At 41.8% G+C, this 19,075-nt stretch overlaps 1 protein-coding gene across 4 annotated transcripts in view; it reads right to left on the reverse strand.

The window, feature by feature from the left end:
* Window positions 1-19,075, reverse strand: part of EXD1 (exonuclease 3'-5' domain containing 1) — a 74,794-nt gene that overhangs the window by 45,349 nt on the left and 10,370 nt on the right. For all 4 annotated transcript variants that reach the window (XM_071214115.1, XM_058293948.2, XM_058293947.2 and 1 more), the window contains one exon: window positions 18,776-18,900. In XM_071214115.1, coding sequence (XP_071070216.1) covers window positions 18,776-18,900 — 125 coding nt within the window. The remainder of the gene's footprint in view (window positions 1-18,775; window positions 18,901-19,075) is intronic.

The raw sequence follows: 19,075 nt of genomic DNA on the forward strand, positions 1-19,075 counted from the left end.
GTTTAAAATAAATTAGGCCTAGAGATCAGCCAAGACCATACTTTTGGAATTCTCTGGCTACTGATAGTTAATTCTTTTCTAAATCTCATAATTTTAAAAAATAGAGGGCGGCGGACTTGGCCCAGTGGTTAGGGTATCTGTCTACCACATGGGAGGTCCTGGGCCTCCTTGACCTATGTGGAGCTGGCCCGTGCGCAGTGCTGATGCGCACAAGGAGTGCCCTGCCACGCAGGGGTGTCCCCCGCGTAGAGGAGCCCCACACGCAAGGAGTGCGCCCCATAAGGAGAGCTGCCCAGAGCGAAAGAAAGTGCAGCCTGCCCAGGAAAGGCACCGCCCACACAGAGAGCTGACACAACAAGATGATGCAACAAAAAGAAACACAGATTCCCATGCCACTGACAACAACAGAAGCAGACAAAGAAGACGCAGCAAATAGACACAGAGAACAGACAATGGGGTGGGGGGGAAGGGGAGAAAAATAAATAAATAAAATCTTAAAAAAAAAAAGTACAACATAACATATATTTCCTCCTCATCTCCCAACCTCTAAAACTTTAGAGTGCCATAGGATACAGTCCCTTGTGCCTATTTTTTTTTTCTAACCATTCTCACTCTCTTGGTGATTTCATCCAGTCTTTTTTTTTTAACCTTATTTTGTACATTTAATAATTGAAAATACTAAAAATATTTAAAAAGAAAAAGAAAACAGTTGAATAAAAACATACATTTCTCAAATGTTCTGGATTTATACAAAAATTTTTAAATCATACAATATATTACACAATACATTTGGTTCATAGTAACACAATCATACAGTATTTGTCCTTTTGTGTCTTCATCCTGTCTTGAGGATTTATATGTCATCTAGAAGCTGACTCCTGAATTTTTTTTATTTTTTTTATTTTTTAAGATTTATTTTTTATTTATTTCTCTCCCCTTCACCCCAACCCCCCCAGTTGTCTGCTCTCTGTGTTCATTCACTATGTGTTCTTCCGTGACAGCTTCTATCCTTATCAGCGGCACTGGGAATCTGTGTTCCTTTTTGTTGCATCATCTTGTTGTGTCAGCTTTCCGTGTGTACAGCGCCATTCTTGGGCAGGCTGCACTTTCTTTTGCACTGGGTGGCTCTCCTTACGGGGTGCACTTCTTGTGCGTGGGGCTCCCCTACATGGGAGACACCCTGGGTGGCAGGGCACTCCTCGCGCGCATCAGCACTGCGCATGGGCCAGCTCGACATGGGTCAAGGAAGCCTGAGGTTTGAACCTTGGACCTCCCATGTGGTAGGTGGATGTCCTATCCATTGGGCCAAGTCCGCTTCCCTGACTCCTGAATTTTTATCTCCATCTCTGACCTTTCTTCTGAGCTCTAGACTTATATTCAAACTCAAGTTGACTAAACTGAGTTCCTAATCATATCCCCCAGAAACATTTTTCACCCCATAAATTTTCCATCTCATTTAATGGCAATTCTGTACCTTAGGGTGCTCAGGTCAAGATTGAAGTCATCCTTGATTCCTCTCTTTCTCCCATATCTCACATCTGTCAGAATATCTTGTTGCCTTCACCTTCAACGTACATCCAGAATTTCACTACTTACCAGCCCTACTGCCACCACCAGGGTCTAAGTCACCATATGTACTTGCCTTAAATATTTCAGTGGTCTCCTAGCTGGTATCCCTATCCCAATCTTTGCTGTCCTTTCTGTATCTATAAAGCATCCAGAGGAGTAGTCTTGTTAAAACAGAAGTCAGATCATGTTACTCCTGCTCAAAACTCCCCAATGGGAAATTGCCCTTTAAAAAAAAAATCATTTCTAATAGTATGAAAAATATGAAATACTTAGGGAAAGGAAGGACAAAAGATGTGCAAGACATACACCGAGAACTACAAAAAGTCTTTGAGACAAATTTAAGATTTAAATAAATGGAGATATATCAGGTTTCTGGATCAGAATACTTAATATTGTTAAGATGTCAATATGTCCCATGTTAATCTATAGAATCAATGCAATCCTGATAAAAATTCCAGGGAAGCGGATGTAGCTCAAGCAACTGGACCCCTGCCTACCACATGGGAGGTCCATGGTTTGGTTCCCAGTACCTCCTAAAGAAGACAGTGAGCTGGTATGATGGAAAGGCATGGCAAGATGACACAATAAGATGACGCAACAAGAGACACAAGAGGGAAAACAATGACAGACACAACAAAGCGGGGAACCAAGGTGGCTTAAGTGATTAGGTGCCTCCTTCCCAACATCGCAGGCCCCAGGTTCAGTTCCAGTACCTCCAAAGAAACAAAGAAAACGAACAGACACAGCAAGTGCAAACAGTGATGGGGTAGGAAAAGATAAATAAAATAATCTTTTAAAAAAATTTGTGTTTTTTTTTTGCTTGCTTTTTTAAAATAAAAATTGACAAGTTGATTCTAAAATTCATGGAGAAATGCAAAAGACCAGGAATAGCCCAAAAACTTTGAAAAGAATAAAACTGGAGTTTTATTACCTAATTCTGAGAAAAGCTTCAGTAATTAAAATAGCCTGGTATCAGAGTAAAAAACAGACAAATAGAGCAATGGAACAAAATAGAGTTCAGAAATAACCTTACCCATATATGTACAACTTATTTTTTAAAATGTCTAAATTTTGAAATAATTTCACATTCACAGGAAAATTGCAAAAATGCATAAACAATACATAAAACTCCAATGCATCCCCCCACAGGTACCCAGATTTAACAACCATTAGCATTTTGCTACATTTGGTATGTCGTTTGATTTAATTATATCTACCTATCATCTATATTCATTCATCTATGTTTATCAGATCTATCCGCCTATCTTCTAAACATTTGAAAGTAGGCGGCATACATCATTCTCCTCTAAAACTTAGCACAACCATGTATGTTTCCTTAGAATAGGAACACTCACTTATATAACCACCCTAAATGTAGCTATCAAATTTAAGAAAATTTACATTGTTATAAGGCATACAGTCCGTATTTAAATCCCAGTAAAGTCCTTTGGGGCATTTTCTCCTCCATTATTACATCCAATCCAAGATCATATATTGCATATACATTGTCATTCTCTTGCTTTCCCCCCGTTTTTTAACCTCCCTAGATTACCCTTTTCAGCCACATTCACATTTTAAATTGGCAGTGTTAGCCATACTCACTATAATGTGTTTCTGACTTTATCCATGTCCACACATTTACAATCCACCATATTAAACATTCTACATACATACATTCAGCATCAGCTCCCCCTCAATGCATTTTCTATAATAGCTCCTAGTAGCCTATACACTAGAGTTTATCTCCATGAGTTGACTCATCATAATTAGTTCATATTAATGAGACCATACAATATTTGTCCTTTTGAGTCAGACTTATTTCACTCAACATAATGTTCTCAAGGTTCATCCTTGTTGTCATATGCATTCCGACTTCATTTCTTCTTACAGCTGAATAGTATTCCATTGTATGCATACACCACATTTTGTTTATCCACTCACCGGTTGATAGACACTTGGGTTGTCTCCATCTTTTAGCAATTATGAATAATCCTGTTATGAATATTGTAGATGTAATATTTCATTTGAAAGGAAGCTAGAGAATAATGTAGGGACAATAAAACAGTGGTTTTGGTGGTAGATGAAGACTTTGGTTAATAGTAGAAAATGTACTTCCTTTACAAAGTGTTAAGTATATGGTGATATAAGAGAAAATTATAACTAATGTAACTTATTTATAGTTAACAGTAATAATGTAATATTTTTGCAGCAATGGCAAAAAAGATATACCAATTCTAAAGGACAACAATGGGGGGGACAAAAATCGGGGGGTAAAAATGGGTTTGGGATTTTCCCTTTGGAGTAATGAAAACATTCTAAAATTGACTGAGGTGATGACAGCACAATTCTGTGATAAATATAAGAGCCACTGAGTGTACACTCTGAATGGCTTGTACAAAGCATGGGACTATATAACACAATGAATCCTATAGTGAAGATGGACTGTGGTTAACAAAACAAATATGAGAATGTTCTCTCATGAACTATAACTAGTATGTAATACTAATACAGGCTGTCATTAACCAGGTAGGCTAGAGGAAAATACACCAAATATAAGATATGGGCTATAGTTAGTAGTAATGTTTTGATGATACTCTTCTATAGTTAGTAAAAATTATTTCACAATGACGCAAGGTGTTGGTGGTGAGGTGATGCATAGAAGCACTGTAAGATGATATGCATGCTTGTTTTGTAAGTTTATCCACGTATGGTTTATGGATGTTCACACATGAATGATAAACTTCAATTTTTAAAAGTTAAAAAAAAAATTTTTGGCTGGCAGTTTTTCTCTTTCAATATCTTAAATACCTTGTACCACTGCCTTCTCGCTTGGGTGGTTTCTGATGAGAGATCAGCACTGTGGTCTTACTGAGCTTCCTTTGTATATGCTGCTTTCAGAATCCTCTCTTTATTTCTGGTACTTGTCATTCTGAATAATAGGTATTTTGGAGTAGGTCTGTATTAGTCAGCCAAAAGTGAGCTGATGCAAAACACCAGAAATTGGTTGGTTTTTATTAAGGGGATTTATTTGGGGTAGAAGCTTATAGATACTAGGTCATAAAGCCTAAGTTACTTCCCTCACCAAAGTCTATTTGGAGCGAGATGGCTGCCAACATCTGCGAAGGTTCAGGCTTCCCGGATTCCTTGTTCCTGGGGTTTGCTTTTCTCTGGGCTCAAGTTCCCTTTCTTCCAGGGGCTTGCTTCTCTTTCCTCTGCGTACTGACTTCCCAGGGCTCCAGCTTAAGTCTTCAGCATCAAACTCCAACATCAAAACGCCAAAATCAGAAACCCTCAACTCTGTTCTTCGCTATGCCCTAATCATAACTCAATCATGCCCAGGTACAGATCAGATTACAAACATAATCCAATATCTATTTTTGGAATTCATAACCATATCAAACTGATACAAGGTCTATTAGGATTTACTCTGTTTGGGATGCATGGTCCTTCTTGGATACTGATATGTCTTTTATAAGGGTTGGGAAATTTTGAGTCATTATTTCCTCAGCTATTCTGTTTCTTTTCCATTCTCTTCTCCTTCTGGGACACCTATAATGTGTATGTTTGTATATTGTGTGTTGCCATTCAATTCCCTGAAATCCTGTTCAATTTTTCCATTCTTTTTTCTTTCTGTTCTCGTCTTTTCAAGTTCACATGCTCTGTCACCCAATTCACTTAATCTGTCCTCAGCCAATTCAAATCTGCTGTTATATGCCTCTAATATATTTTTAAAGTGTTAGAAATTTTATTGAAGTTAACATTCTATAAGACCATATAGACCTTATATAGACCATATAGACCATACAAATCAAACTATAAAAAATTCCAAACATACAAACTATATCTATATTAATATGCCACCTTTCTTCTCCAAATGTCAAAATGTGCTTGTTTTAATGATACAAAAAGTGTTTAGAAAGTCAAATCCACTGTCCATTTTTGTTGGGTGAGAAACCTGTATCTTTATTTCATGGAATCCATTTTAAAAGAACCCTGTTGGGAAGCAGACTTGGCCCAGTGGTTAGGGGATCCGTCTACCACATGGGAGGTCCGCGGTTCAAACCCCAGGCCTCCTTGAACTGTGTGGAGCTGGTCCACGCGCAGTGCTGATGCGCGCAAGGGGTGCCGTGCCACGCAGGGGTGTCCCCCGCGTAGGGGAGCCCCACGCACAAGGAGTGCGCCCCATAAGGAGAGCAGCCCAGTGTGAAAGAAAGTGCAGCCTGCCCAGGAATGGCGCCGCACACACTGAGAGCTGACACAACAAGATGATGCAACAAAAAGAAACACAGATTCCCGTGCTGCTGACAAAAACAGAAGCGGACAAAGAAGAACACGCAGCAAATAGATGCAGAAAACAGACAGGCGGGGTGGGGCGGGGTGAAGGGGAGAGAAATAAATAAATAAATAAATCTTAAAAAAAAAAGAACACTGTCATAGTTGTATATTATCACAGCACTTGTATATTAATCCATTTTCCTCAATTTCCCATAGTGCACTGCCATCTTGATTTCTCAGTGATAGGGTCTATTTGAGACTCTTCAAGCTGACTGGATGAAAATGCTTCCACCAAAGTCTATTACTTTGTAAAGGCCTTTTAGAAAATTCTGTCTCAGAATTCACGTTTCTACAACAAAAAATAGACTTTTCCAAAAGTCTTATCCTCAAGAATAAAACTCTATTTTCATTCTTCAAACTGGCATACATAATAGCAGACCTCAAATATAAGTGTTGTTTTGTTCAGAACCATCAGCAACCAACTTAATTTTAATCTTGTAAATTACCTTCACATCTGTAACACTGCAGCTCGTTGTCAAAACTGGTGACTCCAAGTGCCACCTCTGTCACCTCCTGGCTACTGCACCCAAGTGCAGGGCTAAGCTGCCCACCCGAGCCTACCTCCTACGCTGGATTGAGTCACCAAGGTCCTGGGGCCAAAGGTGCACTATCACCATTGCATGCCTGGTAGCCCTGGGAATCTGCCCCAGGCTCCAGCACCAGTGTGGGACCTATCTCGCCCCAGGCTTCCTGCTCCCATGGGCTATCTGGGTACAGCTCCTAGCCAGTCAATGGGTCCCGAGGCCGAAGCAGATCACCTGACAGCTAAGGGTGCTGCTGCCTCTCCAGCCATCTTGTGCCATGTGCCATGTCTCTTTCCCAGCTCCTTTCTCACCTTTACTTCCTTCACCTCCTCCCCACCCCCACACAACCTAGTCTCTTCCCTGAAGCTTTGGCTGCGGTGGCCATACTATAGCCCGCTCTCTCAAATCCCCCCTTCATCCCCACCCACACCACCCCCAGATGGCTCCCTCATCTGTTTGCTAGTTGTTTCTGCTTGTTGTTTGCTTGTTGTCTCCTTCTTCTTTTGCTCGTTGCTTCTGCTAGTTGCCTGTTTGGGGTTTTTGTTTTTGTTTTTTGCTGGTTGCCTGCTTGCTGTTTTTCATTGTCTGTCTTCTTTAGGAGGAACCAGGAAACGAACCCAGGACCTACTGTGTGGGAGGTGGGTGCTCAACTGTTTGAATCATATATGCTTTCTCTAATATTTTATTGTTGTTCTTGTTTTTCAGGAAGTAAAGGGTTTGAACCCAGGACCTCGTACATGGAAAGCAGGTACTCAACCGCTTGAGCTACATCTGCTTCCTAGTTCTAATTTACTTTTTTTTTAAGTTTTTATTTTTATTTATTTATTTTCCCCCCTTCATTGTTTGCGTTTGCTGTGCACTTGTCTTCTTTTTAGGATGCACTGGTAACCAAATCCAGGGCCTCCCATGTGGGAGAGAGGCGCCTAATAGCTTGAGCCACCTCTGCTTCCTGTTTTTTGTCTCTCTCAATGTGTTTCCTCACAGTGTCTTTTAGTTGCACTCTTTGTCATGTTGTTGCATCAGCTCACCACACCAGCCCATCACAACAGCTTGCTGTCTTCCTGGTCTTTTTTAAGACGTACCAGGAACCAAACCCTGGAACTCCCACATGGTTGGCAGGAGCCCAAGTGCTCGAGCCACATCCACTTCCCTCTAATTTATTTATTTATTTAAGATTTATTTTATTTATGCCCCTCTCATTGTTTTCACTCGCTGTCTGCTCTCTGTGTCCATTTGCTGTGTACCCTCTGTGTCTGCTCATCTTCTTTTTAGGAGATGCTGGGACTGAACCTGGGGGCTCAATCGCTTGACCCACTCAGCTCCCTGCTTTGTTGAGTCTCCTCTTTGTGTCTCCTCATTGTGTCAGCTCACCACACCTGCCCATTATGCCAGCTTACTGTCTTGCTTATCTTCTCCAGGAGACACTGGGAACCGAACCTGGGATCTCCCATGTGGTAGGCAGGAGCTCAAATGCTTGGACCACATCAGCTTCCCTCTAATTTATTTATTTATTTATTTAAAGATTTATTTTATTTATTTCTCCTCATCCCCTTGTAGTTTGCACACTCTCTGTTCGTTGTGTGCTCATCTTCCTTTTTAGGAGGCACCAAGAACCAAACCTCAGACTTCCTATGTGGTAGGCACGAGCTCAGTCACTTGAACCATATTTGCTTCCTCTAATTTATTTTTAATCTTATCCATTGTGTCTTTCCCATAAGCTCTGTTACTTTTCATTACAGGCTTTTTCTTTCTGTTCACCCAGTGTCTTTGTTGTTGTTGTTGTTGTTGTTTTATTTTTTTTTAAAGATATTTAGATTACATAAATGTTACATAAAAATATAGGGGATTCCCATATGACCCACTCCCCACACTGCCCACATTAACCCACATTAACAACATCCTTCATTAGTGTGGAATATTCATTGCAATTGATGAAAACATTTTGGAGCATTGTCACTAAGCACATATTATACTTTACATTGTAGTTTATACTCTTTCCCACACAATTCTGTAGGCTATGGCAAGATACATAATGGTCTGTACCTTGTCATTGCAATGTCATTCAGGACAATTTCGAATCCTGAAAATATCCCCATATTACAACTCTTTTTCCCTCTCCCTGACTTTAGCACCTCCAGGGGCTGCTGCCTCCACATCAATGATATAAATTCTTCCACTATTAGAATCACAATAAGGCTATAGTAGAATACCAGTAAGTCTACTCTAGCCCATAGTTCATTCCCCAATCCTGAGAATTCTGGGATGGTGATGCTCAGTCCACCTCTAATTGTGAAGGGGGCTTCGATCCCACATGGCTGATGGATGAAACTCTCATGCTTGCAGTTGTAGACTCTCTTGGTTCCTTAATACGGTGGTTGTTGATCATCACCTCCTTGTTAGTTGTCCTGGGTGAGCCCTGGAGAGTGGGTGTTGCAACTGCGCTGAGGTTCAGGGTCCAGCTGGCACATGACAACCCAAAAATTCAAGTCTCTCTGACATATACCAACCAACTCCAGTCCAGTGTCTTCCTAATATCCTTTATCTCTTTAGTCATACTTTCCTTCAACTCCTTTGAACCAAACACCAGGAGAGTCCAGGAGGGAAAGGGACAGAGAGAGAAAGAGGCCAAAATGAAAACAACGATTTACTTGACCCAGCAGCTGGGAACAACAACCATCTTCCACCCCCAAGGCAAAGAACCTCTGTAAAAGCCATGGCCAACTGAGAGAGGAATGGACATCTTCCTCCCTAGAAAGAGGAAGGGTGCGGCGGAGGGCAGAGTGGTTTCTCTTCAGAGAGTTTGGCTAGCAGAGCAGACTTTGACTCTCAGCTCTAGCCAGACCAAAACCACCAGCAAATGGAGGATGAAAGAGGCACTTGCATGGCAAGATTTGTGGGAGGGCGCCCTCTTCTGGCAGACTGAGAAACTGCAAGACAAAATGCTTTTTGGAGTCTTATGTTCCAGACCCTGTTGGATCTGGTTTCTGCCCTATTCATGGGTCCCTGGCCCTGTTTTGATAACTTAAGCTGGTCAGTTGTAAAGATTTAGAAAAAGTTAAACCAAAAATTAAAGAAGAGCCATGAGGGGAACAAATGTGGCTCAGGCCCTTGGCACTCGCCTCTCATGTGGGAGGTCCTGGGTTCAGTTCCCAGTGCTCCAGGAGAAGGCCAGCAAACAATGAACAGACAGACCAGAGAACCATCTAGAGGAGGGGGGGGATAAAGAAAGAAAAATAAAGTAAATAAATAAATCTTTAGGGAAGCAGATGTGGCTTAACTGATAGCATGTCTGTCTACCATATGGAGGGTCCAGGGTTCGATCCCCAGGGCCTCCTGATCCATGTGATAAGATGGCCCACGCGCAGTGCTGCCATGCGCAAGGAGTGCTGTGCCACACTGCCACGCAGGGGTGCCCCTGTGTAGGGATGCCCCACGTGCAAGGAATGCACCTGGCAAGGACAGCCGTCCTGTGTGAAAAAACCACAGCCTGCCCAGGAGTGGCACCGCACATGTGGAGAGCTGATGCAACAAAAAGAGACACAGTTTCCTAGTGCCACCAGATAATGCAAGAGGACACAGAAGAACACACAGTGAATGGACACAGAGAGCAGACAACGGGGGGGGGGGGGGGGGGAGAGAGAAATAAATAAAATAAATCTTAAAAAAAAAAAAGAGCCATGTAACAAAACCACTAGGCAAGAGTGAGAAATTGACCATCAGAGTAAATTCACCAATGAATCATATGCCTAGACATCAGCAAAAAAAACTGCAAGCATATTAAGAAACAGGAAGAGATAGCCTAGCCAAAGGAACAAATCAAAATCCTGATGAGACACAAGATTTAAGACAACTAATCAATGACGTTCATACAAACCTGCTAAATCAATTCAAGGAGTTGAAGGAAAATATGGCTAAAGAGATAAAGGATATTAAGAAGACAATTGATTTTTGACAAAGGTACAAAGGGAATTGAGTGGAGAAAGTATAGTCCTTTCAACAAACAATGCTAGAACAAGTAGATTTTAACAATGCCAAAAGAGAAATTTTTATCCAAATTCCACACCATATTCAAAAATTAACTCAAAATGGACTGAAGACCTAAATGTAAAATGTAAAACTAAGAAACTTCAAGAGGAAAATATAAGAGAAAAATCTTTGTAACTTTGAGTTAGGTGAAGATTTCTTAGATCCAACATAAAAACCACAATACATTTTTTAAAAATTGGGGAAATTGGAATTCATAAAAATTAAAAATGTCTGTTTTGTTTGAAAGTTACTTAAAGAGAATGAAAAGACGAGCCACAGAGTAGGAGAAAATATTTGTAGAGCATATATTTGACAACAGATTTGTATCCAGAATATATGAAGAACTCCCAAAACTGAATACGAAAACAACAATAATTTAAAAAAACAGGCAAAAGATTTGGACATTTCATCAAATATATTTAGATGGAAAATAAGCATATCAGAAGATGCTCAACAGAGAACCAGCAAGATGGCGGCAGAGTAAAGAGTTCCTAGAGTCAGCTCCTGCTACAGGGCAGTTAGTAAACACCCAGAGCTCTCTGGAGCTAGCTGAAGCACCTGTTTGGGGGCCCCAGGAGACCAGAAGAACATCCTGAAACATCCTTGAAGGAATGGAAGGAGACTGCCCATCAGCAGAGAAGATTCATAAGTAGAGTGCTCCACGCCACGGAGGCCGGTGCCCATCCTCCACTGGAGGCAAAAGCAGCCTCAGGAGCTGTTCCTCTTCAGGAGCCGCTCTGCGGCTGGAATTGAAAACTCTACTTCCCAAAAATGGGGGAGGAAGAGACGGTTGGGCACCAACTTCAGCTATTGATAAGTAAATTCAGCGGGCTAAAATATAATCCTGAGAACTGCTAAAGTCTCTAAAGTTTCTGCTAAAGTCAGAAAGAGGCTGGAAGCCACCATTTTAACTCCGCGCCTGGCACAAGGGAAAGCGGGGCAGACTGAAAATCACAGTGCTGATAGGGACGGGCTTCTTATCATCCAGATCAGATTGCAGTTCTAGAAAAAGCCCCAACCCCACCTCTGGCAAGGAGGAAGCTGGGGGGACCTGCCAGCCTTTCCAGGAAATTACCAGCCAAGTCTTGGAGGCTGGTGATCATCCTACTTTGGCAGCACAAGCTGCCCCAGGAGCTATTCTGTGCCTGGAACTTGAAGCTCCATTTCCCAAATACAGGGGTGGAGAAGACAGTTGGCCACCGATTTCAGCTACTAATTGGTAGATTCAGCTGGCTAGAGTATAACCTTAAGAACAGCTAAAGCGTCCATGTGCCTCAACCCTGACCTGGAGGGACCACCTCTAGAGGCTTATACCATTCAAGGACAGTATGCCATTCCACAGCCAGATTTGACCAAGCTGCACCAGTTGGCGATGCAACAGTCTCATTTTCCTATGACGTATGACAACTCTGGATTCAGTGCAGGTTTGGATGCATCTGCTCAGACTACTTCTCATGAACTCACCATTCCAAATGATATGATTGGCTGCATAATCGGGCGTCAAGGTGCCAAAATCAATGAGATCTATCAGATGTCTGGGGCGCAGATCAAAATTGTGAACCCAGTGGAAGGATCTACTGATAGGCAGGTTACCATCACTGGATCTGCTGCCAGCATCAGTCTGGCTCAGTATCTAATCAATGTCAGGCTTTCCTCGGAAACAGGTGGCATGGGGAGCAGCTAGAACAAGGCAGATTCATCCATAATCACTTTCTGCTGTTCACCACCACCCATGATCCATCTGTGTGGTTTCTGAACAGTCAGCGATTCCAGGTTTTAAATAGTTTGTAAATTTTCAGTTTCTACACACTTTATCATCCACTCATGATTTTTTAATTAAAGCATTTTAATTCCTTTCTCTGTTCAGCTGTTAATGCTGAGGTCCATATTTAGTTCTTTAAGCTTCTCCCTGTTTTTTGTTTTGTGGGGTTTTTTTTTGTTGGCTCATGAATTTTTTTTTTCCTGTTTGTCATGGAAATGTAAGAGTAGAATATTAATACATTTCAGTTTAGTTCTGTAATGTCAGGAATTTTTTTTTTTAATTAAAAGATAAAAAAAAAGAACAGCTAAAGTTTGAACTTGTCCAGGTGAGAAAGAGGCCACTAGCTGCCATTTTGACTCTGCCCCCAGCATGAAAGGAAGCCCGGTGGACCGAAAATCACAGTGATGGTAGGAACTGGTTTCTTTACCCAGATCAGCCTGCAGCCCCAGCCTGGGCGCAAGCCCCATCTCTGGCAGGGAGGAGGCTGGTGGGCCCTGCAACAGGCTATCCAGGTAACTGCAGGTACAGTTAGCTGGCACAGACTGAATAATCGGAAGTCTACTGGGGCAACCATGGTCATCTCAGACCTATACTGCATAGATTGCTGCCCATAACTGCAGCTCCAGCCCCACCCCAGGCAGGGGAGAAAAGGACATGAAGCTTCACCAGTCTCTCTAAGTAACTAGAGTCTAGGCCTACAAGACTTGGATTATTCCACACAGCTGTGACTCTGTCACCCCTGGCAAAGGAGAAAGTTGGGAGAAGCTTCATCGGTCCCTGGAATAAAAAGGACAACTTGAGCCTCCACAGCTTATAGCACCAACTACATCCTTGGTTCCCACTGTACAACCAGCAAGGGAGAAATGGCAGGAAGCCCTAAACTAAAGAGAAAAACTGCACCCAGAATAATTACACTAGTAAGCCAGGTGCCAAGATACCAACCAAAAATTACAGTCCACACCAAGAAACAGGAAGATATGGCCCAGTTAAAGGAACAAGATAAACCTCCAGATGACATAAAGGAGTTAAGACAACTAATCAGATATGTTCAAACAAATCTCCTTAATAAATTCAATGAGATAGCTAAAGAGATTAAGGATATTAAGAAGACACTGGAGGGAAGCAGACTTGGCCCAGTGGTTAGGGCGTCCGTTTACCATATGGGAGGTCCGCAGTTCAAACCCTGGGCCCCCTTGACCCGTGTGGAGCTGGCCCGTGCACTGATGCGCGCAAGGAGTGCCCTGCCACGCAGGGGTGTCCCTGCATAGGGGAGCCCCCCACACAAGGAGTGTGCCCCATAAGGAGAGCCACCCAGTGCAAAAGAAAGTGATGCCTGCCTAAGAATGGTGCTGCCCACATGGAGAGATGACACAACAAGATGATGCAACAAAAAGAAACACAGATTCCCATGCCGCGGACAACAACAGAAGCAGACAAAGAAGATGACGCAGCAAATAGACACAGAGAACAGACAACCAGGGTTGGGGGGGTAAGGGGAGAGAAATAAATAAATAAATAAATCTTTTTTAAAAAAAAAGACGACACTGGATGATCACAAAGAAGAATTTGAAAGCATACATAGAAAAATAGCAGATCTTATGGGAACGAAAGGTGCAATCAATGAAATTTAAAAACATTGGAATCATATAATAGCAGATTTGAAGAGGCAGAAGAAAGGATCGGTGAGCTTGAAGAAATGGTCTCTGAAAGTGAACATACAAAAGAACAGATGAAGAACGGAAAAAATTGAACAAGATTTCAGGGAACTAAATGACATCAAAAGACATGCAAACATGTGTGTCATGAGTATCCCAGAAGGAGAAGAGAAGGGAAAAGGAGCTGAAGGAATATTTGCAGAAACAATGGTAGAAAACTTCCCAACTCTATTGAAGGACATAAATATCCATGTCCAAGAAGTACAACATACTCCCATCTGAAAAAATCCTAATAGACCAATTCCAAGATACATACTTGTCCCCGTCTCCTTCCCGCCCAGTATTGGCAGCCGGCGCTGCCCCTCTTTCTCCCCTTCTCCGTTATCTAGACAGCCCACACTTTCCCCTTCCCCTCCCTTGCTCCTAACCTCTTAGCCAGCTTACTGTCCAGTAACCGCCTACGTAAGCAACAGCACCCGCCGGCACCAATCAAGTCCCTCTACGTATCCCTAGACCCTATAAAACCATGTCCCCTTCAACAATAAAGTAGACTTGTGCCTAGACCTTGTCTCCGTGGTGTTCTTGCTTGCACCGCGCGTCCCCCGTGCCTGAGCGGAGAGAGCGAGGGCCCAACGGCTTCGTGCCGAACCCCCTCCTCCCCTTCGACTGCGAGGCAGCCCCCGTCCAGAGAGCCCACCCGGCCAACCGCGCCGACCCTCCCGGAGGCCCGCCACTGCCCGCACATACTAATCAGAATGTAAAATGCCAAAGACAAAGAGAGAATTCTGAGAACAGCAAGAGAAAAGCAATGCATAACATATAAGGGACACCCAATTAGATTAAGTGCTGATTTCTCATCAGAAACCATGAAAGCAAGAAGACAGTAGTGTGATATATTTAAGATACTACAAGAGGGAAACGGACTTTGGCCCAGTGGTTAGGGTGTCCGTCTACCATATGGGAGGTCCGCGGTTCAAACCCCAGGCCTCCTTGACCGTGTGGAACTGGCCACGTGCAGTGCTGATGCATGCAAGGAGTGCCATGCCACGCAAGGGTGTCCCCCGCATGGGGGAGTCCCACGCGCAAGGAGTGCGCCCGTGAGGAAAGCCGCCCAGCGTGAAAAGAAAGAGCAGCCTGCCCAGGAATGGCGCCGCCCACACTTCCCGTGCCGCTGACGACAACAGAAGCGGACAAAGAAACAAGACGCAGCAAATAGACACCAAGAACAGACAACCAGGGGAGGGGGGAAATTAAATAAATAAATAAATCTTTAAAAAAAAAAAAAAAAAAGATACTACAAGAGAAAAACTTCCAGCCAAGAATCTTATATCCAGCAAGATTGTCTTTCAAAAATAAGGGCGCGTTTAGAATATTCACAGATTAGCAGAAATTGAGAGAATTTCTAACCAAGAGACCAGATTTTCAGGAAATTCTAAAAGGTGTGCTAGAGCCTGAAAAGAAAAGAAAAGAAAAGAAAAGACAGAGAGGCCTACAAGAGAGTCTAGAAATGAAGAATATATCAATAAAAGTAACTAAAAGTATCAAGAATAGTGAAAATAAAATATGACAGATAAAACACAAATAGTCAGGAATAAACTTAACCAACAATGTAAAGCACTTGTATTCAGAAAACTGCAACTCAATGTTAAAAGAAATCAAAAAAGGCCTCAATAACTGGGAGAACATTCCATGCTCATGGATTGGAAGACTAAATATCATTAAGATGTCAATTCTATTAAAATTGATATACAGATTCAATGTAATCCCAATAAAAAGTTCACCAGCATTTTTTTAATTGAAAACACAATTATCAAATTTATTTGGAAAGGTAAGAGGTCCTAAATAGCCAGAAACATTTTAAAAAAGAAAAGCTAATTCTCCTCTTTAGACTTTAAATTATATTACCTAGCTATAGTGGTAAAAACGGCATGGTACTGGCATAAAGACAAACACATAGACCAATGCAACCAAACTGATGATTCAGAAACAGACCCTCACATGTATGGCCAAGTGATTTTTGACTAGCCTGTCAAACTCACACAGGTTGGACAGAACAGTCCATGCAATAAATGGTGCTGAATAAACTAGGTATCCATAGACAAATGAAGGAAAGAGGACCCCTATCTCATACCTTATCCAAAAATTAACTTGAAATGGATCAAAAACCTAAAAATAAAAGCAATAGCCATAAATCTTCTAGAAAAATTGTAGGAAAATAGTTTCAAGACCTGGTAGTAGGTGGTGGATTCTGAAAGGAGATAAGAGGAGGACAGAGATGGACTAATGATGTTTAATGTATGTAGAAGTTTTAATTAGCTTTACTGTAAAAGTTTGGAAATGTATAGAGTGGATGGTAACACATTGTAACAGCTAGTTTATAAATGGGGATGTAGCTGAAAAATGGTAGCCTAGGTATGTAAATGCCAATTAACAAAGTGCTAGAGAATATTCTAGAAACAGAATAGCACAGTAAACCAAGAGGTGGATGAGAATTGTGGTTGATGGTACAGATGTAAGAGTGTCCTTTGTTAGCTAGAGCAAATTTACATCACTATCGCAGAGTGGTGGGAATGTGGAGAAGCATGAGAAAAATACAGCTGGAGTGACCTAATGGACTGTGGCTAGCAGTAATAATATAATATTCTTGCATCTATGCCAAAGATGTACTGTGTTGATAATGGGGCAGTATGGAAAATGTGTTGCAAATGTACATTATGGACATGGTAACAATCAGATGATATTATATCATTTGAAACAAATGTTCCACACAGTGTCCTGTGTTGATAGAGGGGCATTTGGGAATTTCTGCACATGTGCATGATTGTTTTATAAGTTTGCAACTTCTGTCATAAAAAAACATTTAAAAAATAATAATACGGTAGGTTGGGAAACGGACTTTGGCCCAGTGGTTAGGGCGTCCGTCTACCATATGGGAGGTCCGCGGTTCAAACCCCGGGCCTCCTTGACCCATGTGGAGCTGGCCATGCGCAGTGCTGATGCGCGCAAGGAGTGCCGTGCCACGCAAGGGTGTCCCCCGCGCCCCACGCGCAAGGAGTGCGCCCCGTAAGGAGAGCCGCCCAGCGTTGAAAAGAAAGAGCAGCCTGCCCAGGAATGGCGCCGCCCACACTTCTCTTGCCGCTGACGACAACAGAAGCGGACAAAGAAACAAGATGCAGCAAATTAGACACCAAGAACAGACAAACGGGGGGGGAATTAAATAAATTAATAAATCTTTAAAAAATAATAATAATAATAATACGGTAGGTTGGGGGAAAAATACACCAAATATAAGATAAGGACTATAATTAGTAGTAAGAGTTTGACAATATTCTTTTGTAATTTGTAACAAACATCTCACAACAATGCAAGGTGTTAGAGGAGGGTTGATGTATGGGACCCCTGTACAATGTTATGCATGTTTGCTTTGTAAGTTCACAACTTTTACTATATGCTTATTGTTCATATATGTTCATATATAAATGATATAAAGATAATAATAACAATGGGGGGTTGGGGAAAATACTTTGGTTAGTAGTAATATTTTGACGATGCTCTTTAATCATTAGTTAAAAAGGTTTAACAACAATGCAAGGTATTAGTGGAAGGGTGAGGTAAGAGAGTCCTGTATGATGTTGTATGTTTGTTTTGTAAATTCACAACTATTACTGTACACTTATTATTTATGTATGAGTGATATACTTTAATAAATTTTTTAAAAGATGTTCATCATCCTTAGTCATTAGTCAAATTAAAACCACATATAGAGGGAAGCGGACTTGGCTCAACGGATAGAGTGTCCACCTACCACACGGGAGGTCCATGGTTCAAACCTAGAGCCTCCTTGACTGGTGTGGAGCAGTCCACATCCACGTGCAGTGTTGATGTGCACAAGGAGTGCCCTGCCATGCAGGGGTGTCCCCCGCATAGTGGAGCCCCACGCACAAGGAGTGCGCCCCATAAGGAGAGCCGCCAAGTGCGAAAGAAAGTTCAGCCTGCCCAGGAGTGGAGGCCACACACACGGAGAGCTGACACAGCAAGATGACACAACAAAAAGAGACACAGATTCCCAGTGCTGCTGACAAGAAGAGAAGCGGACACAGAAGAACACACAGCGAATGGACACAGAGAACAGGCAACTGGGGTAGGGCGGGGGAACAGAAGAGAAATAAATAAAAATAAATCTAAATAAATAAATAAAAACCACATATAGATACCACTATGTACCCATCAAAATGGCTAAAATTAAAAAGATTGACAATGGCTTTTACTCTTCTCAGAGTAAAAATTCAAGATCCTTCAATATTCTGCAAAATTGTCCATGACCTGCCCTACCACTTACCTCTCTGATATTATCTCCTACTACTTCTCATCTTGCTCCAGCTACATTGAGCTCCTTGCTATTCCTTCAAGATCCTGGCATTGGGGCCCTTGTATTTGTTCTTTTTCTCTTTTGCCTAAAACACACTTTCCTCAGATATCCAGACAGCTCAACCCCTCATCTCCTTCAGGGCTTTACTCAAATGTCACCATTTCAGTTAGGCTAAAATTGAAAACCACCCTACCTACAGGATTCTTGTTTTCTGTTTTTTTCTCTTTAGCACTTGGCACTAGCATACTATATATTTTACATATTTATTGTATTTAGTCTATCATTTGTATCAGAGCTCAACAAAGGGTAGGCTATTCTTTATTGTTCACTTTTTTATCCCCAATACCTGGTACATAGTAGACACTCAAATATTGAATAAATAAATAAATCATAATAGCTCATCTTAATTCAGAGCCTAGAAGCAATGGCCCAGCTGAGCATTCCATATAGAACCTTGATTCAAGGTTATGCCAACTCTAAAGAGTTCTGAAACACAATAAAAAGAGCCTAGAAAATTTAGAGCCATGGTACTAACCAGATGGGTTATATTTGAAGTCATTCAGCAGAGAGGTAGTTGGTGCCTCAGGGGCAGAAGGAGGCTCACGTACATTTAGGTCTTCAGTTTCCATTTTATCCATCCTGGTTCTTTCTGTATTTAGGCTATCCTTACAGAAAACAACACTCAGGTGAACTTGTTCTTTGTTGTTGATGCCATACACAGATTTTGCCAAACATCAATGGTAAGGACTGTGGACGCATTCATCCACTGCTTTAATTGACCTAAGGATACCATCTAAAGATGGAAGAAAGCATCCCTCTATTTCCACTCATTTCT

Source organism: Dasypus novemcinctus, chromosome 3 (genome assembly GCF_030445035.2).
Source record: "Dasypus novemcinctus isolate mDasNov1 chromosome 3, mDasNov1.1.hap2, whole genome shotgun sequence".
Taxonomy (NCBI): Eukaryota; Metazoa; Chordata; class Mammalia; order Cingulata; family Dasypodidae; genus Dasypus; species Dasypus novemcinctus.